Here is a 22,057-nt window from a genome sequence, read left to right on the forward strand (position 1 = left end):
AAACTCTCATAAATTAGTTCATAAAAGAGACACGTAAGGAATAGAAGTAAAAGCAAGCCCCCATCCCGTTACGTATCAGAGCACCTAGACACCAACTGAGAGTCCACTCATGAACGCCTCTAATTTTTATTACCTGCACATTACCCATGGTCGAGGCAACATATACGCAGAAGGGGTGAGATTTCATAATCAATACATTAAGCATATAATCCAATAAAATGCATTTAACAACTTAAACATTAATAACATGTCAACAATTAACAATTAGCATATTTTTCATTACATAACAAATACAATTATCAAATACCATTACTAATTTTCATCACAAATCATAATCAACTTAACACTCAACTTGACGACACAACTCATCCTTGACCATGCAACTCTATCAACTCCACAACAACCTAACAACACGACTCATCTTTGACCATGCAACTCTATTAACTCGACAACAACTTGACAACTTAAACAACATGAAACTTCTTGATATGCAAATGCATGTGGTACCATTCAACAACAAAATGAGCATAATAAGCTCTTCAACGTGTGAGCACAAAGGCTGCCGGGCCTAAAGCCCCCAACTTTAATGAGCACAAAGGCTGCCGGGCCTAAAGCCCCCAACTTTAATGAGCACAAAGGCTGCCGGGCCTAAAGCCCCCAACTTTAATGAGCACAAAGGCTGCCGGGCCTAAAGCCCCCAACTTTAATGAGTATGCAATGAACTCAACTTCCAACAGCTTAGACAACGACGTGTACAACTCATACGACTCATAATCATGGACGACTTCTTAAATTCCAACAACATAGACCGACTCATGCAACCTCAAGACACTAACAGTCGACAACAGAAAACAGTAGCAACATACAACAATTAACAACGCTTGAATGTGTTAACATTCACATAAAGAATTAATTACATCAATATAAATATCATAAAACATCATTATAGCATTCATGCAGCAACACTTCTAGTTTCAGTCACCATAACAGACTTCTGGAGCTTATGAAAGCATCCTAAACAGCTCTCTAACTTACTTCTAAGGTCATCTCAACACTACACGTGCGAAAGGATCGCATCGGGACAATTTTTGGGCAACTAACAGCCTAACTCGCAGTGGCGAGTAACTTCACTCGCAATGGCGAGCAAAGTGTGCATTCTGGGTTCCTACGTATTTACTCGCAGTGGCGAGTTATTCTGCTCGCAGTTGCGAGTTGCATTGCTCGCAGTTGCGAGTTCTGGGTTCTAGCTCGCAGGTGCGAGTGTTCTTGCTCGCAGGTGCGAGCGATGAATGTCAGTACGGCCAGAAACCTAAAAATTCCAACTTTTCACTTAATCTCCTAATTCTAACCTCAATTCAACATCTAATTATCATCTTATGGTATATCTGAGTTCTATACACTAATTTAGCATCAACCTAACATCTTTTCATGATTCAATCATCAAATTCGGTCTTAAACCTAATTCCCAATTCTCACCAAAACTTAACCTAATCATGCTAAATTCATCCTATAGAATCATACTCTTAATAATATTGAAAATTAGTCTCACCCTTACCTGGTTAAGATGAAATCGCAGCTCTCCCTCTAGTTCTCCTCTTTTCTGACTTTTCTCCCTTTTCTCCAAAAGTGTTTCACGTAAAACGTTTCTAACTTCTGTTTGCCCTATTTATCTTTTCGTATTACTCTTCTCACCTCTAAACTTACTCTTTACACATCACAGCCCAACTTCTAATATTTTTATTTTATTTATCATATCTTATTTTATTTAATAATAAAATAAGTCATAACAACATAACAACTTCACCACAACAAAATACCCCTCATAATTCATTTATAAATCATATAAACCACTCAACTTCATGAATCATAAAATTCACACATATCAATCATGAAAATCACTTAAATCATATATGTAAATATATTTTTAAATAATCAAATAATTAAGACGGGCGTTACAACTCTCCCCAACTTATAGAATTTTCGTCCTCGAAAATTTACCTCAAGCAAACAACTCTGGATAAGACTCCATCATCTTACTCTCCAGCTCCCACGTCAAGCTTTCACCAGTAGCGCCGCTCCAAACAACTCTCACCAGGGGTATTTCTTTGCCTCTCAACGTCTTCATTTTGCGATCATCAATCCTCAAAGGTAAAGTCTCCACCGTAAGGTTGTCTCTAACTTGCACGTCATCACTCTGAATCACATGGGACGGGTCTGGAACATACTTCCTCAGCTGCGACACATGAAACACATCGTGCAAATTCGATAAATGCGGTGGTAAGCCAACTCTGTAAGCCACCGTGCCAATTCTCTCAGATATCTGATAAGGACCAATAAACCTTGGAGTCAACTTCTTTGACTTCAATGCACGACCAACACCGGTCGTTGGGGTAACTCTCAAGAACACATGGTCTCCCTCTTGAAACTCAAGGTCTTTCTTACGCTTATCATGGTAACTCTTCTGTCGACTCTGCGACGCTTTCATCTTCTCTTGAATCATTTTCACCTTCTCAGTAGTCTGTTGAACAATTTCTGGTCCTAGAACCACACTTCCACCGGTCTCAAACCAACACAACGGAGTCCTACACCTCCGACCATACAAAGCCTCGAAAGGTGCCATCCCAATACTTGAATGATAGCTGTTATTATAAGTGAACTCTATCAACGGAAGATGACTATCCCAAGTTCCACCCTGCTCAAGTACACAAACCCTCAACAAGTCTTCGAGTGACTGAATTGTTCTTTCCGACTGACCATCTGTCTGAGGATGATAAGCCGAACTCAATCTCAACTTAGAGCCTAAAGCCTCTTGCAAACTCTTCCAAAATCTAGAAGTAAATCGTGGGTCTCTATCTGACACAATGCTCGAAGGAACACCATGCAGCTTCACAATGTCTCGAATATAAATATCTGCCAACTGAGCCACAGGAAAACTAATATTAATCGGAAGGAAATGTGCCGACTTCGTCAATCTGTCAACAATCACCCAAATTGCGTCATTCCCTTTAGGAGTATTTGGCAAACTCGTCACAAAATCCATGGATATACTATCCCATTTCCATTCTGGTACATCTAACGGTGTCATCAACCCAGCAGGTTTCTGATGCTCTACCTTCGACTTCTGACAAATCAAACAAGAGTACACAAATTGTGCCACATCACGTTTCAATCCTGACCACCAAAACAGCTTCTTTAAATCATGATACATCTTTGTAGCTCCCGGATGAATGCTCAAGCTACTCCTATGACTCTCTTCCAGAATCATCCTTTTTATCTCGTCATTGTCTGGAATACAAATCCTACCTCGGAACCTCAACACACCTTGATCATCGACTTTAAAGTCACCATCTTCAGTTTGATTACTAGCAACCAACAAGTCCACAAACTTAACATCAACCTTCTGTGCATCTCTAATACTTCTCAAGAAATCGTTATCAATTTTCAGCATTCCTAACTTAACGCTCCGAGACGACATTTCACAAACTAAGCTCATATCTCTAAACTGTTCAAGTAATTCAAATTCCTTCACCATCATAGCAGACATATGTAAACTCTTCCTACTTAAGGCATCCGCAACAACATTAGCTTTACCCGGATGGTAATTCAAACTAAAGTCATAATCCTTCAACAATTCGAGCCACCGTCGCTGTCGCATATTCAATTCTTTCTGATCAAACAAATACTTCAAGCTCTTGTGATCACTAAACACCTCGAATCTCGAACCATACAAGTAGTGTCTCCAAATCTTAAGGACAAATACGACTGCAGCTAATTCAAGGTCATGAGTAGGATAGTTTCGTTCATGAGTTCTCAACTGTCTTGATGCATAAGCAACAACTTTACCATCTTGCATAAGCACACCGCCTAAACCCAATTTGGACGCATCACAATACACCGCAAAAGGTTCATCAGGTTTTGGCAAAATCAAAACTGGAGCCGTCGTCAAACGCTTCTTCAATTCATTAAAACTGTTCTCACAATGAACATCCCACACAAAGGTTTTACTTTTACACGTCAACTGAGTTAACGGAAGTGCCAACTTAGAAAATCCTTCTATAAATCTCCGATAGTATCCTGCCAAACCCAAAAAGCTTCTAATCTCTGTAACTGACTTAGGAGTCTCCCATTGTGATACTGCTTCAACTTTAGATGGATCGACTGCAATACCACTACCAGAAATAACATGGCCCAGAAAACTTACCTCGTTCAACCAGAATTCACACTTAGACAATTTAGCATACAACTTCTTCTCTTTCAGCACTTGCAAAACGATTTTCAAATGTTCTGCATGTTCTTCTTCTGTCTTAGAGTAAATCAAAATATCATCGATGAACACAACCACAAAGCGATCCAAAAATGCATGGAAAATGCGATTCATATACTCCATAAACACGCCAGGCGCATTACTCACACCAAAAGGCATCACCTTATATTCATAATGACCATATCGCGTCCTAAAGGCCGTCTTCTGCATGTCTTCATCTTTTACTTTAATCTGATGATAACCCGACCTTAAATCAATCTTGCTGAACACACGTGCACCCACCAGCTGGTCCATCAAATCATCAATTCTAGGAAGTGGATATCTATTCTTTATAGTTACTTTATTCAGTTGTCGATAATCAATGCACAACCTCATACTTCCATCTTTCTTCTTAACCAACAATACCGGCGCTCCCCAAGGTGAGACACTCGGTCTAATGAACTTCTTATCTAGCAATTCCTCCAACTGTTTCTTCAACTCAGCCAACTCAGAAGCTGACATACGATAAGGTGTCATAGACACAGGCTTCGTTCCCGGAACAAGGTCAATAGAAAATTCAACTTCTCTCTCCGGTGGTACATCAGGGATTTCATCAGGGAAAACTTCAGGAAAATCACACACCACCTGCAACTTATCAATCACTGCTTGATTCTCCAAAGATAAGGATGCCATCAAGGAAAACATCAAGATCCCATCGCGTTCTAATTGCTTCAGCTGCTTAGTAGACAAAAATTCTGCTCCACTTTCCTCTTCAGCAGAAGAGAAACGCACCGACTTACTAAAACAATTAATGAGAACATGGTTGTACTCTAACCAGTTCATACCAAGAATTACATCCATTCCACTCAGAGGCAGACAAACTAAATCAATCTCAAAATCACGATCAAACATAGACAGAGGACATCGTAAACAAACAAGAGAAGTAGTCACCGAACCCTTAGCTGGAGTTTCGACGACCATTTCTCCACTCATATCAGACACAGCAAGACCCAACTTAGAAGCACAATCAAAAGCAACAAAACAATGTGTAGCACCAGTATCAATAATAGCAACTAAAGGAGTATTGTTAATATAACAAGTACCTCTGATCAAACGATCCTCATTTTCAGTCTGAGTACCAGTCAAAGCAAACACTTTCCCTCTAGTCTGAGTCTTCTTCGGATTCGTACACTGAGACCCAATATGACCCTCTTCTTTGCAGTTAAAACACACAATGTCCGTATGCTTACACTCTGCAAGTGTATGTCCTTTACTGCCACAACGAAAGCACCGTTTAATATCCTTAGTACAAGCATTACTCTTATGGCCTTTCTCGCCACAAGTGTAACAAACAACCTCAGCACCAGCATCCTTCTTATTTGACCTCCTCTCATCATTAGCTCTTCCTTTTCCTTTGTCAGCAGGAGCACTGTAAGGCTTTGGGCGACTTTGTTGGCCCTTACCCCTCTTCTCACTCATAATCTTATAATGAGCTTTGCTGTCATCTTCATAGATTCTGCATCTGCTCACCAAAGCAGAAAAGTCACGGATCTGTTGGTAACCAATGGCTCGCTTAATATCAGCACGCAAACCATTCTCGAACTTGATACACTTAGAGAACTCAGCATTGTCCCCAGTGTAGTGTGGATAGAACTGAGCCAGCTCCACAAACTTTGCTGCATACTCTGTCACCGACATGTTTCCTTGCTTCAGCTCAAGGAACTCGATCTCTTTTCTTCCGCGAACATCCTCAGGAAAATATCTGTTTAGGAACTCTCTCTTAAACACAGCCCAAGTAATAACTGCATCATCCTGCTCTAGGGTAGGTTGGAGGCTCACCCACCAGTCATCAGCTTCCTCAGCCAGCATATGCGTTCCAAAACGCACCTTCTGATCATCAGTACATTGCATAACTCTGAAAATTCTCTCAACCTCCTTGAGCCACGTCTGTGCTCCATCAGGGTCGTACCTTCCTTTGAAGGTAGGAGGATGATTTCTCAGAAAGGTCTCCAACATTCTCACATCAGCATTCGCACCAGCACCAGCATTTGGATGTTGTCCCACAGCTTGGGCTACGGCTTCCAAAGCAGCAGCAATCGCAGCATCATTTCTTCCAGCCATTCTAGTCCTCTTATAGCAAATAAGATTCGCAGCCTCCAGGTCTCTTCTCTGCACAACACACAACATTTAGAATGTCATAATAGTGGTATTCCAACTCCTAAAGACACAACTCGACTCACTACTTGGCCGGACGGACCGACCTGCTCTGATACCAATTGTAACACCCCGTTTTCCCCAACTTGAAAATTTCATTTAAAATCAGAGTATTTAAATCATAAACGGAATGTCACATACTTCTTGAGAATCATAAAATAGATAATAATAATTATCCCACAAGTTCAACATCATAAAATCTGAAACTACGCCGCGGAAAATAGTTCAACATAATAGAAATATTGGCACGCAGGCCTTATTGGAAACTCTCATAAATTAGTTCATAAAAGAGACACGTAAGGAATAGAAGTAAAAGCAAGCCCCCATCCCGTTACGTATCAGAGCACCTAGACACCAACTGAGAGTCCACTCATGAACGCCTCTAATTTTTATTACCTGCACATTACCCACGGTCGAGGCAACATATACGCAGAAGGGGTGAGATTTCATAATCAATACATTAAGCATATAATCCAATAAAATGCATTTAACAACTTAAACATTAATAACATGTCAACAATTAACAATTAGCATATTTTTCATTACATAACAAATACAATTATCAAATACCATTACTAATTTTCATCACAAATCATAATCAACTTAACACTCAACTTGACGACACAACTCATCCTTGACCATGCAACTCTATCAACTCCACAACAACCTAACAACACGACTCATCTTTGACCATGCAACTCTATTAACTCGACAACAACTTGACAACTTAAACAACATGAAACTTCTTGATATGCAAATGCATGTGGTACCATTCAACAACAAAATGAGCATAATAAGCTCTTCAACGTGTGAGCACAAAGGCTGCCGGGCCTAAAGCCCCCAACTTTAATGAGCACAAAGGCTGCCGGGCCTAAAGCCCCCAACTTTAATGAGCACAAAGGCTGCCGGGCCTAAAGCCCCCAACTTTAATGAGTATGCAATGAACTCAACTTCCAACAGCTTAGACAACGACGTGTACAACTCATACGACTCATAATCATGGACGACTTCTTAAATTCCAACAACATAGACCGACTCATGCAACCTCAAGACACTAACAGTCGACAACAGAAAACAGTAGCAACATACAACAATTAACAACGCTTGAATGTGTTAACATTCACATAAAGAATTAATTACATCAATATAAATATCATAAAACATCATTATAGCATTCATGCAGCAACACTTCTAGTTTCAGTCACCATAACAGACTTCTGGAGCTTATGAAAGCATCCTAAACAGCTCTCTAACTTACTTCTAAGGTCATCTCAAGACTACACGTGCGAAAGGATCGCATCGGGACAATTTTTGGGCAACTAACAGCCTAACTCGCAGTGGCGAGTAACTTCACTCGCAATGGCGAGCAAAGTGTGCATTCTGGGTTCCTACGTATTTACTCGCAGTGGCGAGTTATTCTGCTCGCAGTTGCGAGTTGCATTGCTCGCAGTTGCGAGTTCTGGGTTCTAGCTCGCAGGTGCGAGTGTTCTTGCTCGCAGGTGCGAGCGATGAATGTCAGTACGGCCAGAAACCTAAAAATTCCAACTTTTCACTTAATCTCCTAATTCTAACCTCAATTCAACATCTAATTATCATCTTATGGTATATCTGAGTTCTGTACACTAATTTAGCATCAACCTAACATCTTTTCATGATTCAATCATCAAATTCGGTCTTAAACCTAATTCCCAATTCTCACCAAAACTTAACCTAATCATGCTAAATTCATCCTATAGAATCATACTCTTAATAATATTGAAAATTAGTCTCACCCTTACCTGGTTAAGATGAAATCGCAGCTCTCCCTCTAGTTCTCCTCTTTTCTGACTTTTCTCCCTTTTCTCCAAAAGTGTTTCACGTAAAACGTTTCTAACTTCTGTTTGCCCTATTTATCTTTTCGTATTACTCTTCTCACCTCTAAACTTACTCTTTACACATCACAGCCCAACTTCTAATATTTTTATTTTATTTATCATATCTTATTTTATTTAATAATAAAATAAGTCATAACAACTTCACCACAACAAAATACCCCTCATAATTCATTTATAAATCATATAAACCACTCAACTTCATGAATCATAAAATTCACACATATCAATCATGAAAATCACTTAAATCATATATGTAAATATATTTTTAAATAATCAAATAATTAAGACGGGCGTTACATTTAGCATTTTATTTTATTTTTATTTAACATTTTAATTATTGTCATTTATTTTCCAGCAATTAGAATGTATTTAGGTCCAATGTAAATATAAACGAGAAAAGTAAGTGTTTGTGTGTGTGTCTTTTATTTCTTTACCGCTTTATATACATCAAAAAATACAAAAAAAATTAGATTAGGGATTTTGTGGTGACCCAACGTCACTACAAAAATCCACGCGCTTTTATTTTTATTGCTCCGTTAGTTTAATTTTCATTTATTATTCCAAAACAACAAAAACATTCAAATAACAAAAATCACAAAAATATTTTCATAATAAACCTTGATTTTCAATCAAGTGATCGTTCTTTTTACTTTCTTTCTTAATCAAATATCAAATCAATTTTAATCATACTTTGAGTCATCTTTCTTTCAATATAAAAAATACAAACAAATACTCATTTGCCACTTGGCTTTTATTTTAAAACCTTTTTTCAAAATTAATAAAAACACCAAAACAAATCAAACGTCATTTTCTTAACCCCGAACTACGAGGTTTTGATCCCTCACGGGTACGTAGGCAGAGGACACTCGTCCTTCCAAATCAATAAAATGTAGATAATTAGGTCTTCCTTTTTTTAATCATTTCAAAGTTTCATTTTTTTTTAAAAAAAAGCAAGCAAGTTTATAGCACAAAATGTTAAATAAAACCAAAAGGTTCTCGTAGAGTACTACGAATATTTAGGGTGCCAATACCTTCCCTAAATATAACCAACCCCCGGACCCCCCAATTTAAATAATTTTTTTTTAAAGTCGTGAAATAAAAAGTGAGTCAAACGCTAACCAAATAGCCTTGACCTCCGATAAATGACGCGACAATATGAGATAAAGACAAAGAAATATCATTGATGGGGATGATGACTCAAACAACCATAGGTATATGAGTTCTACCATTCATTTTATAAAAAAAAGTTTAGAAAAGAAGTTTGAGTATGATTATAGAAATCAGAGAAAATTTATAAATTTGGGGAAGCAAAAAAGAGGAACAAAAAAATTTGGGGAAATAAAAATGGAATGTTTGATTATAAATTAATGATGATAGATATGTTTCTTAATTAAGTGATAGAGAGTATTTGGTGTATATTAATTAATTTGGTGATAGTTTTAAGCCTTTGGATTATATAAAATGAATGGATGAGATATGGTGTCAAACTAATTTTGACACCATGGTGTCATTTGATCCTGACCCTATATATCTATATATATATATATATATATATATATATATATATATATATATATATATAGTGATAGGATCAAATGACACCAAGGTGTCAAATTAATCTTGACACCAAATCTCAACCATTTATTAATATTTAATCAATGGCTTATATTAATTCATTTATGTAGCTCACGTGATTATTATTATTTCCAATTTTGTGTCTTCTTCAACCTGCAGGTTTTTCTAATTCATGTCTATTTAAAAAAACCTTCCTAATGAGTAATTAATGAAGAAATTTCTTCTCCTATTTATTTCAGAAAATACATTTCAATGGATGTAAGGATATGAAATTTGGGTTGCAGCGAGAAGCATTGTTTAAGATGTTATGGGTGTGTTTGGTAAAAATAAGCTATAAGCTAGCTGATAGCTGATAAGCTAGCTGATAGCTGAAAAGCTGGCTTATAGCTGATGGCTGATAGTTGATAGCTTATAGCTGAAAAGCTAGCTTATTAAAATTAAAAGTGTTTGGTAAAATTAGCTGTTGAAGTGACTGATAAATATAAAATGACAGAAAAGGACATGTTTGTTTAATTTTTTTAATATCATATTTACAATTCTTATTACTTAATGTATTTCTTTTTAAATATTTAAATTTATTTCAAATTAATTTAATCATTAAAATGATAAATATATTTATGCATTTGACATTTTTTATTTAACAAAACTTTTTTTATAAATTTTATTAAACTAAACTTGCTTCAATATTTATGGTAAATTTTATATAAAATTATTTATCATATGAATTAAGGGCAAGGTCAAAAAGAAAACTTGAACAAGAAAAGTTAAAAAAGCAGTACAGTACTAAAACGGAATGCTTGAACAAGGTCATCTTGTTTTTTGTTTTGAAGAGGAACGTGGGTGGTTATATTAGAAAGCGGTTGGTTTTTTTTAATTAAAAACAATAAAATAAAATAAATAAAAGGTTAAAATTGGAAGAAAATATAAAAAGCTATCAGCTATAAGCTAAAAAGCTACTTGAATTAGCTTCTTTAAAAACGCTATAAGCTAGTGAGAAAAGCTTTTTACCAAACACATGACATTTTATTAAAACAAGCTTATAAGCTAGTCCAACAAGCTATAAGCTAGCTTATTTGTGTTACCAAACACAGCCTATATGTATACCATGCATTCATATATCGGAGGATTCATGTGTTTCTAGTGATATTGTATTATGATTTTTTTTTTTTTTGGAGAGAATATTAACTTGAAATATCCTTTATTATAAAAGCTAGACTTGCTTGGCTAGCATGTTTGCCCTAATCCTCCCTATTTTGCCCTAATTCCCTAGCTTTTTTCTCTCCTAAACATGTAGTAATTGCTCGAGTAATCTCATCCGTTCAAGCATTTGATCACATCCGTTTATTCGACCTTGAAAAAAGTTCTCTCACTTCGTTAATGCAATTGAATACCTATTAAAGTCTAATCAAGTCGAAACATGTACTAATCACTCTACCAATTACTGCCAATTGAATACCTATTAATGCTCACTTATAATGGCAATTAAGAACGTAGTTAATGGCTTGAAAACGTCGTTAATGGCCATTAAAAATGTTTCACGCATACACATAAACATCCCTAAGTTTATGGCAATTGAAGATGTTTCGCGCATACATTTTTTAGGCCTTGCTGTTTCACGCATACACGCCTTGCTGTTTCACGCATACACTAATTCTTGTCGCATTAGGCTACTGACATTTCAATGTTTCACACATGGATTATTTACACCATACTGTGCTATCTGATACAGAGTGGTAGGATGATATGCGTTTCAAGGTGAAATTTCCCTCGAATTTTACCACTAAAATATGCACTAATCACTCTACCAATTACTACCTATTAAAATTAATTATGACATACTTATTTCAAAAAATAACACATATCATGGTTGATCCGATTTTGAATAGTAATTATTGCGTACTGTTAATGGCAATTATGAACGTAATTAATGGCTTGAAAACGCCGTTAATGGCCATTAAAAACGTCGTTAACGTCCTTTTAATGAACGGTACTCCACGCTTTTAGTTGATTTTACGCATTATGCACTAACCACTCTACCAATTACTACCTATTAAATACAATTATGACATACTTATTTCAAAAAATTATTGTTGTTTAAAGGTTGATTCGATTTTTTTTTTGAGGGAAGGTTGATTCGATTTTGAATAGTAATTATGACGTAGTATTAATGGCAATTAGAAATGTAGTTAATGGCTTTAAAACGTCGTTAATGGCAATTAAAAACTTTTGAATAGTAATTATTACCTTTAGAACACTACGATTATTCACATTTGAAACTGACGAAGAGAATTGCCAATTACCTATTTAAATACCACTTAGTTGTGCTATTACAACCATTCTCTACTTTAAGCAAATATATATCAAATATAACTCTTTCTTGCACTTGCTAATATGACAAACACTTTCACCCTCATCTCAGCTGTGACAGGTGGAAGGAGGTATTTGAAGTTGATTGTCCGTGTGGCCCATATATGGCTGATCCGTGATAAGGAAAATCCAGACGATGTTATCTTCATGAACATGATATTGGTTGATGAGAAGGTATATTATATGTTTCAATTGTATAAATAAATGATCCTTTTTTCAAGTTGTCACTATGATAACATATAATACGGTTTATTTTTGATGACATGTTATTTTTTGTTTAGCGAGGAAGGATCCATGCCACTGTTCGTAAGTTCCTGGTGCCAACGATTCAAGGAATGGTTGAAGAAGGAGGAACATATAAGTTAGAGAATGTCATGGTAGGATTTAATGAGGGACCTTACAAACTCTTGCCACACAAGCACAAACTTAACATGGCGGCAAATGCGAGATTTACTAAGGTGAATGCAGGCAATTTACCTCGGAACGTGTTTGAATTCAAGCCTTTCAAAGACATTTTGATCTCTCCATCAGAGGACGTGGTTGCTGGTATGAAATCCTACCTTTTTTTTTGCGAATTTGTTACTAGCTGTAATGTTAATGCATATTTTTTTGTTGTAGATGTCATTGGTCATGTAGTTGAGAAAGATGGTGTACGCGAAACCGAAAAGAATGGAAGAAAAAGCAAAGTCATTGATCTTACACTCGAGGATTTAGAGTAAGATGTGCAATATATAACTTATCGGTTTATTTCAATTGATGACTTTATTCTCATGATCGAGTTGATTGTGTTATTTGGTGTTTCAGGAATACCAGGATCCGTTGCTCTCTTTGGGGTGAATTTGCAACTGATATTGAAAACTACTTTGCAACCCATGACAACACTAAGTCTGTTGTGCTGATTGTACAATTTGGCAATGTATGGTTACATTATTTTTCATTGATTCGATTAACTTCTATGTAGTAGGACCCGTGCGGTAGCACGGGTCAATGGTCTAGTATGTATATAATGGCAAAGGTTTACTGTACTTTTTAAAGCTAAATGAAATAGGGGGAGAGAGAGCCGAGAAAATAGGGAATAAATTAGGAAAGTTGAAATATTATTCTTTAGAAAGCAAGTTCAGATTCTCATGTCACATGAGGATTAAGCGACTAATTATAAACCTTTAGATCAAATAAAATAAAAGGTTGAGATTTGATGTCAAAATTTAATTTAACACCTTGGTGTCATTTATCCTATCCCATATATATATATATATATATATATATATATATATATATATATATATATATATATATATATATATATATATATATATATATAAAGTAAACCTACAAACTTTCAAAATTCACAACAACTAACTATCTAACTCATTGATCGATAAACAAGTAACATAACAATCTTAACTAGGCACATAACCAATTAACTAGTTGTTAACTTGTCAAGCAAGTAACAACTTCTAATCACGGATTACATCTCAACAAAATCAAACAACACGAGAGTGAGACGATGAAATAACCGAAAAAATAAATACGAAAGATAAACACGATCTATGTGAAAGCCACTCATTTAAATTACAAGAGTAGATAAAGATAGAATTGAGTGATCAAATCGAAAAATGATAACAACCACCATTTTATTGAACTAAAAATAAAAGATATCATAGTTTTTTTTTTTTTTTTAAGGAAAAAGATATCATAGATAGAATGTGAAGTTTACCTCTTCAAAATAAATTAACAAAGTGTAATTTTTAGGACCCGTTTGTCATATATTAAAAAAAAAGATTTTTTTTCTTTGTATTTCTTAAAATGATTCTCATGAAAACTTTTTTGAAAATAGTATAAGTTATTTAAAACTCATATGTTATAATTATAAATTATAAGAGTAATTTTGACATTCATTAACTTATATATTCAATTTTAGAGATTTAATATTATATAACCTCCCTAAAAAATACATTATATAATCGTTTTTTTAAAGTTGTATCTGAAATAATTTTTATATGTGAAATCATTCAAATAAGTTTAAGCAGTTTTAAAATTTTATTTTAAAAAAAGTACTAAAAAGATGAAATATGTTACATAAGTTTTTTCTAGAAACTATTTAAATCAATTTTTCTTTCAAAATCTATTTGTTAAACAATTACAACAAAAAGATAACACACCTTATGAACATTTTTTGTGTGTGATTGATTTCTAACTAAAAATTCTTTTTTTTCTTCTTTTGTGTTAAACCTCCTATTGATAAGGGAAATAGGTTTTGCAATGCAAAGTTCTGACCAAAAAGTAGTAAATGTGATAAAAATTATTCGATCAAAGGAATCGAATTCAAATGAAAAAAATTTAGGAGATGAAAAAATCATGGATAGTTTAGTAAATAATCATATGAAAAGAAAAATCCACCTTTAAATAAATCTATAACAACCGTAAAAAAAAAAAAAAAAAACTACTATCTATAACATAAATTGGAATTTTCGCTCAAAAAACAAAAATTGAAAGTCTTTACGATTGAATATACTTTCTGCCCTAAATCGAATTTTTCACAACAACAAACAGAAGCGACGCCGTTTTCCTATCTCCGGTTGCGTTTCTGCCCTAATCCAAGAATTCCTCCGCCGCACCGTCCACCGTCGTTACCTTTTTCAGGTAACAACTCTTCCAACTCTCTCTACACACTTTCAATATTCATTCTCTTCATCAATTTCCCCAATTTTAAACCTTCCTAACTTTTACCCCCAATTTTTTCTATCCAACAAGTTAAGGTTTTTCAATTTACGTGAACAAGTTCGTTAATTTTATTAACAATTCGTTGCTTTAATTTTAATTACAGGCTTACTGTTCTAGTTGTTAGAAGATGGATATAGATGAGGATCAAGAGATGGAGAATTTCGGAACGGAGAAAGATTTTGAAGGTGGTCAATGGGTTAATGGTGAATTCTACTTTCGAAAGCGCCGAGAGAAAGCTCGAACTCAAACCAAAGACGATGTTATATATGGAGTTTTTGGTGATTCCGAAGACGTCGATGATGATGGGTATTCTAGTAAAAAGCGAAGAAAAGATTTTGGAAGGAAACAGGATCTCACTAAACCTGTGAATTTTGTTTCAACTGGAAATTTTATGCCCGATAAGGATAATGTTGATGAGAATTTGAAAGAACAGGATGATGGTGAAGAAGATAGGCCTGGTTTAGGGTTAGGTTTTGGGTCGGCTAGTATCTCGGGGTCTGGTTTAGGATTTAATGCTGGTCGTGGTGTGAATGGTTCAGATAGAAATGAAGAATCTGATGAGAATGATAATCGGGATGATAAATTTTTGCCTACTGCGTTTGGGAAGATGATTAAGGAGAGAGCCATGAAGAGGGAGAAGGAGAGATTGGAGGAGAAGAAGAAGAAGGGGAAGAAGCCGGGCATTGGTTTAGGTCAGGAGGGAGCTGTGGATGTTGGGAAATTCGAGAGTCATACAAAGGGAATTGGAATGAAGCTGCTTGAGAAGATGGGTTATAAAGGGGGTGGTCTTGGGAAGAATGAGCAGGGTATTTTGAATCCTATTGAGGCAAAGTTGAGGGCTAAAAATTCTGGTCTTGGATTTAACGAATCGAAGGGAACCACTATGCCGTTGCCCGTTTTGCAGACAGAGAAGAAGACTGAACCGGGGGTTGTGCAGCCTACAGTTGGAAGAACACGTTCGTGGTTAAAGCCGCCGAAGAAAAAAAATAAAGAAGAGGAAAAGTATGTAACTGCTAAGGAGTTGTTGGCTAGTAAGCAAGAAGAAGAGTCAGAGGTTGTTCAGAAGATTTATGATATGAGGGGGCCACAGGTACGAGTTTTAACAGATTTGTCTGATTTGAATGCTGAGGAGAAAGCAAAGGAAAATGATGTCCCAATGCCTGAGCTTCAGTATAACGTAGCACTAATAGTTCGGATAGCTGAATCCAACATCCAAGAGATTGATAGAGATTTGAGGAAAGAGAGGGATATAGCACTTAGCTTGAAAAAAGAAAAGGAGAAGTTGGAAGCTGAGGCAGCGTTTCAAAAGAAGCAGCTCGATAATTATGAAAAGATAATGAGTGTGCTGGACAGAGTTGGAGAAGAGAACACCTTAGGAACATTAACATTGGATTCCCTTGCTCAATGCTTTACGGACATGCACAAAAGATTTGCTGAGGATTATAAGCTGTGTAACTTGTCATGCATTGCTTGCTCATATGCTCTGCCTTTGTTTATCAGAATGTTCCAAGGATGGGATCCTCTTCGAAATCCATCTCATGGTTTGGAGTTGGTATCACAGTGGAAGGCATTGCTTCAAGGAGATGATTGTTTTGATATATGGGACATGTCATCACCTTATACTCAATTGGTTTCAGAGGTTGTATTGCCAGCTGTCAGAGTATCTGGTATCAATACTTGGCATGCACGGGATCCTGAACCAATGCTACGGTTTTTGGAGTCTTGGGAAAAATTGCTCCCTTCTTCAGTTCTTGCTACTATATTAGACAACATAGTCATGCCAAAACTATCAAGTGCAGTGGGTACTTGGGAACCACATCTTGAGACTATTCCTATCCACACATGGGTGCATCCATGGCTACCCCTGCTAGGGCACAAGCTGGAGGTTATCTACCAGACAATTCGTTTCAAATTGAGTACTGTTCTTGGTGCATGGCACCCAAGTGATGGTTCTGCATATGCTATATTGTCCCCTTGGAAGACTGTATTTGATTCTGATAGCTGGCAACAACTTATGCACCGTTTTATCGTACCAAAGCTGAAGGCTGTCTTGCAAGATGACTTCCAAGTGAACCCGGCAAGTCAGAATCTTGATCAATTTTATTGGGTTATGAACTGGGCTTCGGCTATTCCAATTCATCTGATGGTTGACACAATGGAGATCTTCTTTGCCAAGTGGCTTACGGTTTTGTATCGTTGGTTGTGCTCAAATCCTAACTTTGATGAAGTTACAAAATGGTATTTGGGCTGGAAAGAACTTATTCCAAAAGAACTTTTGGCAAATGAAAGTATTCGATACAAGCTCAATTGTGGTCTTGATATGATGAACCAGGCTGTTGAAGGTATGGAGGTTGTGCAACCTGGTTTGAAGGAGAAGATAAGCTATATCAGGGTAAGTGAGCAAAGGAAATTTGAGACTCAGCAGAAAGCAGCAGCCTCTGCTCAACAACAAGCTGCTGCAAGCATGGCTGGTGGCGCAGATGGTGTGAATGAAATGAGCGTGAAAGATCTTATTGAGGCTTATGCTCGGGATAATGGTTTACTGTTCAAACCTAAATCTGGTAGAACGCACAACGGTCATCAAATATATGGGTTTGGCAATGTCAGCATAATAATCGACTCTCTAAATCAAAAGGTCTATGCCCAAAATGAGGAGACATGGTCTTTAGAAACTCTTGAACGATTGCTAGAGTTACATAATAAATCCCTTAGTAAAAGACGCTGAATTCCGTGTTGGGTAGCTGAAGTAACATTTTAGTTCTCAGGTACTCTATTTCCTTAGGGATTTTGTATGAGTTATTTTCTCTTGATTTGTTGGCTCATGATATTGTAGTTTCTTACGTTTTGTTTCAATATCCAAAATGTTCTGAATTATAGACAGATAATACAGGCGAAATGAAGTCGCGCCTTTTCGTAATCTTAACTTTTGTTTTGGATGTGAATATATTTAGAGATTGAGGGACAGGGCATAGACATTGGCCGATCCTTGTGTAGGCCATTCTACATCTTCTGGTTGCATTGGTTTCATAACCAGTTAATTTAAAGCCTATTGTTCCCAGAAGACATTTCACAGATAATAGAGCAGCAAATACCATCAGAGAATAATATAAGACACCTCTTATATGCTTCAATGAAAACAATGAATAATGAAAACTCACAACTGAAACAATCTATTTAAGTTTCTAATTTCTATGATTATTAATAAACACACTTCTATAATACTAGAAGCATGCACAGCACCAAACATAGTTAATTTTCATTCCAATGCTCCATAATATAAAGTATACGAGTGAAATTTGCGAATTTGTACCCAATGTTGGTGCTGCTTATGTATTTATATATACAGCAAAATAGACTAGTAACACAATGTGTTATAACTGGGTGAATACCCTTGATGCAGAAGCAGTTTGTTTAGTACTCTTTTTATGTTTTTTCGTTCTGAATTTTCACATGTTTTATTTTGATTTTAAATTGTTATTATGGAATAAATTTGACGTAACTTGCACTTGAATGATAGGGGTATAATTAGTACTATGCCAATAAACTACTGCAATAACCTTAAAATAAATAGTCCTAGGGATATGTATTTAGCATCTTTTAGCCTTAATATTGTAATTTCAGATATGAGGTTGCTAAACCCTGATCACCTCTTTTTTCATTCCACTTCCATTACTTCTGTCTGCCATCTCTTGTTGCATCAACATATGCTCACTGGACTTGAGTCTTAAAAATATGTAAATGAAAAGTGATGCCATTGAAAATGTAGAAATTTTATTCTGACTAAACACACGAGCGATATAAAGTATATACTGTCAAAATAGTTTTATTTCCTTACTCTTATGTGTGCTGTCAAATATCTTCCATGGCGTATTATGATGGTGGATATTTTGGCAACCACCCTGGCCAACTTGTTAAGGATGGAGCGCCGCGGTGTTTCATGGTGGGTTTTTAGCTTTCTGCCATTGATACACCGACCCTTATTATTGAAACATTTGAAACTATCATTTGTGTCTGTTCCAAATCTAACAATACACACCTAATACTCTTTCGAACTATAGACATACTTCTCCATATGAAAATAGCCGCTTGACTACAAAAGTAAATGGTTGTCTGTTTCTTAGCCAGCCCTGTGCCAGAATTGCAATTCTGCAGTTTGTTATTAATATTAATCCTGTTAAGTGCTGCTATCCAAATTAAAAGATCTGAATTCAGAAGGATCATAAGACTACTAAACAGCCTTAAGAATAATGTAGCTCTTAAGATGAGGATTTGAGAGAATTGGAAGGAAACTAAAAATGGGACTTGCAGTAAAATTCACTGGAAGAGTTGAGTCTTAAGCACCAAACCTAGACTGAATGATAGTCAATACGGGATATTTTTAGTTAAACTTTACTGGCCCAAATTCTAAGAAAATGTATAAAATATTTCACTCGAGTTATATTGAAGCTTTCAATATATTATGTTCAAGTTGTGATGTGATGAATATGATGCTGTTTGATGAAAGATGCCATTTTCCACTTCTGTTCATTAAATGCTCTATTGTACAATTTTCATTTTTTTTTTCCGTATCGATAGCCAGCTTTAATTTTTCCAGGTGATAAAATGAAATGATTGAATTAGCTCATAGTAATACAATCCTCCTTGTACTTGATTTTTTACTATAGGTTAATACGCTCCTTGTCTAATATCTTGCTTCCTATCCTGTTAGTTTTGTGCATGTGGCCAATACTATTTGAAACTACTACTTTATCTGTCTATTTTGCCCAAGTTTCATATCAAGATTTTGAAATTTGACGTGGTCAGTAATCAGTGCAATACATTTTCTTTTTACTGGATGTGCAGGGGTTTTGTTATGGCTTTCTTATGTGTTAAGCTTCAGGGCTAAGTTTTTATTTTTTGACGATAGTTGGTATCAGGAAAGTTAGTTGCAAGAGGTAGCCATAGGAAGGGCTATGTTCCATATAAAGGCAATATAACATGGAGAGTTACTTGTATCCCCCGCTTAATTTTTAAAAATCACAGCCCCTCTGGATTTACCGATCCGGACGGGAAAAGAGAACAATTTTCATGCGCCTGGGAGGAGGTATTGAAGAGTACCCTCTGATGAGATGATTAATCAGTATTTTTCAGTAATTTGGTCTGCTGATTGATTGATATCAGTGAAAATTGCAGATTAATCCTCTCATCAGAGGCCAAGTTTTTAACTTCTTGTTATAGCAGCAGTTGTGTTGACTGTTGAGACTTCAGCAGGTTTGCATGGGGGTTGGGGTGGGTGGGGTGATTGGAATCTAGTTCTATTCTTTTATCCTAGCATCTTTGGAGTTTTTAGTCTGTCGGTGTGTCTCGAAGAGGTTGAAATGAGTCTGCGGTTAAGATCGATTGCAGTTATATGACTCCTTGTAGGTGTCCTATTCTGTATATCAGTGGTGTTTTTTTTCTTTTCTTCTGCATATCCTTGTCTGCATCTTTGTTTGGGCAGTTGTGTTTCAGTTTGGCTCTTTCTAGGCCTAGGCATCACCCTTTGCATTTTCTATTGGTAGGTCTGGATTGCTTGTTTAGTTGGGTATTTGTTCAGATTGTTCAGGCTGGGTGTTTTGATTTTGTCTTGTCTTGTATTGTATTGTATTGTATTGCATTGTATTGTATTGGAGTGGTTGTATATCAGTAGTGTTTTAAACAAATAGTTTTAAACAAATATGTTGTGTTTGTATGTTATTTATTATTACTTTTTCAATTGTTTATGTTTGTGTAAAACTGTAGATATAAAAATGTTTGAACGTAGAGTTATTAGCAGGTGACCCAACGTGTAAATTACACTTGCAATCTAATTGGAAATAGACATTTTCCTACGTCTCTTTCCACCGTTTTTCGCAACGAATATATTCCAATAATAATACACTTAAAAATGAAGCTGTATTTTTAAATTTTAATATTTAATATCACAGTGAATATATTCCAATAATATTACTATGTTAATCTAACTTTTTTATAGCAAAGGTGGTATTATAACATAATTTTATTGGACACATGCGTAACAATTTTGCACTTTCGATCGATAACAATTGATTTTGAACATAAAAAAAATATTCATAGTAATATTATTGGAATATATTCACTGTGATATTAAATATTAAAATTTAAAAATACAGCTTCATTTGTAGATTTTTTTTTTGAGAGGAGCTTTTAGATATAGAGTAGTGTTATTTGAACAACTATATTAGACAACTTATGTGACAACTTCATTTTTCTTTCTTTTCATTGGTCAAAAACAATGGAGAGAGAAAAAGGAAGAGATTGAATAAGAGTATAATGTGAGTATGAGAGAGAAAGTTGTCAAAAAGTTGTCACAAAGTGGTTGTATAAATATCATTTCTCTAAGTTATATTTTTTTAGCAACCTCACTTTCTTTTATAAGGTGTAATATTTGGACAACCGTTTGACAACTTATGTAGCAACCGTATATTTTCAAAAGAAAAGTGGTTATTGACATGAAAATCAAAGCAGTAGAGAGAAAGTAAAAACATAATATGAGTATGAGCGATAAAATTGTCATAAAAGTTGTTACAAATTAGTTATATAAATATCATTTATCTTCTTTTATATGGAAACCTTTAGATGAACTGAGTCTTGGTGCTTGACCCGATCAGCTTATGGGGGTATGAATCAACTCTCATCAACCAAATCAATCTCCATCAACTTTAATGATTCTTTTATTATATGAATCATACTAACAAATGTTTCAAGGACATTGTTTAAAAAAGGGGGAATAGTCACTTTGGTCCTTGAATGAGTGACGAGTAGTCATAATAGTCCCTCAATGTATCAAAATAGCAAAATAGTCTCTGATTGTGCACTTTGTTGGTCAAAATAGTCCTTGATATTAAAATATTTCGTTAATATTGTCATATTAGTCCTTCAATAGACTTACTTATTGTCATATTAGTCCTTATACGTACTTACTTATTGTCATTTTAGTCCTTATATCAAAAGAGTTATTGTGAGTATTAAGGGGTTATTTAAGCTAACATTGCTTAAGAAATCCATAAAAAGAAATTATTCT

At 35.5% G+C, this 22,057-nt stretch overlaps 3 protein-coding genes across 5 annotated transcripts; 2 read left to right on the forward strand and 1 right to left on the reverse strand.

The window, feature by feature from the left end:
* Positions 1 to 417: 417 nt before the first annotated feature.
* LOC146896552 (uncharacterized) lies at positions 418 to 6,603 on the reverse strand. The gene is made up of 2 exons (XM_085733470.1): positions 4,642 to 6,603; positions 418 to 437 (listed from the first exon to the last, which is right to left on the reverse strand). The coding sequence occupies exons 1-2, from the start codon at positions 6,428 to 6,430 to the stop codon at positions 418 to 420; spliced, it is 1,809 nt and encodes a 602-aa protein (XP_085589596.1). The 5' UTR covers positions 6,431 to 6,603.
* Positions 6,604 to 12,105: 5,502 nt separating this feature from the next.
* LOC146896553 (uncharacterized) lies at positions 12,106 to 13,215 on the forward strand. 2 transcript variants are annotated; one of them, XR_015023718.1, is made up of 4 exons: positions 12,106 to 12,447; positions 12,555 to 12,731; positions 12,892 to 12,988; positions 13,078 to 13,215. XR_015023718.1 is itself a non-coding variant. In XM_085738074.1 (3 exons), the coding sequence occupies exons 1-3, from the start codon at positions 12,298 to 12,300 to the stop codon at positions 12,907 to 12,909; spliced, it is 345 nt and encodes a 114-aa protein (XP_085594200.1). In that variant the 5' UTR covers positions 12,106 to 12,297; the 3' UTR covers positions 12,910 to 13,042. The 2 variants fall into 2 exon arrangements, 1 of the variants encoding a protein (XP_085594200.1); XM_085738074.1 differs by lacking the exon at positions 13,078 to 13,215 and having other exon boundaries at positions 12,892 to 13,042.
* A 1,550-nt stretch (positions 13,216 to 14,765) lies between these two features.
* On the forward strand, positions 14,766 to 20,793 carry LOC146896554 (septin and tuftelin-interacting protein 1 homolog 1-like). Of its 2 annotated transcripts, XM_085737894.1 has the most exons (3): positions 14,766 to 14,916; positions 15,101 to 17,762; positions 19,840 to 20,793. In XM_085737894.1, the coding sequence occupies exon 2, from the start codon at positions 15,125 to 15,127 to the stop codon at positions 17,720 to 17,722; it is 2,598 nt and encodes an 865-aa protein (XP_085594020.1). In that variant the 5' UTR covers positions 14,766 to 14,916; positions 15,101 to 15,124; the 3' UTR covers positions 17,723 to 17,762; positions 19,840 to 20,793. The 2 variants fall into 2 exon arrangements, with proteins under 2 accessions (XP_085594020.1, XP_085594018.1); XM_085737892.1 differs by lacking the exon at positions 19,840 to 20,793 and having other exon boundaries at positions 15,101 to 17,914.
* The last annotated feature ends 1,264 nt before the right edge of the window (positions 20,794 to 22,057 follow it).

The sequence above is a fragment of the Medicago sativa genome, chromosome 8, assembly GCF_051527215.1.
Source record: "Medicago sativa cultivar Bolivia chromosome 8, Bolivia_mono, whole genome shotgun sequence".
Classification (NCBI taxonomy): Eukaryota; Viridiplantae; Streptophyta; class Magnoliopsida; order Fabales; family Fabaceae; genus Medicago; species Medicago sativa.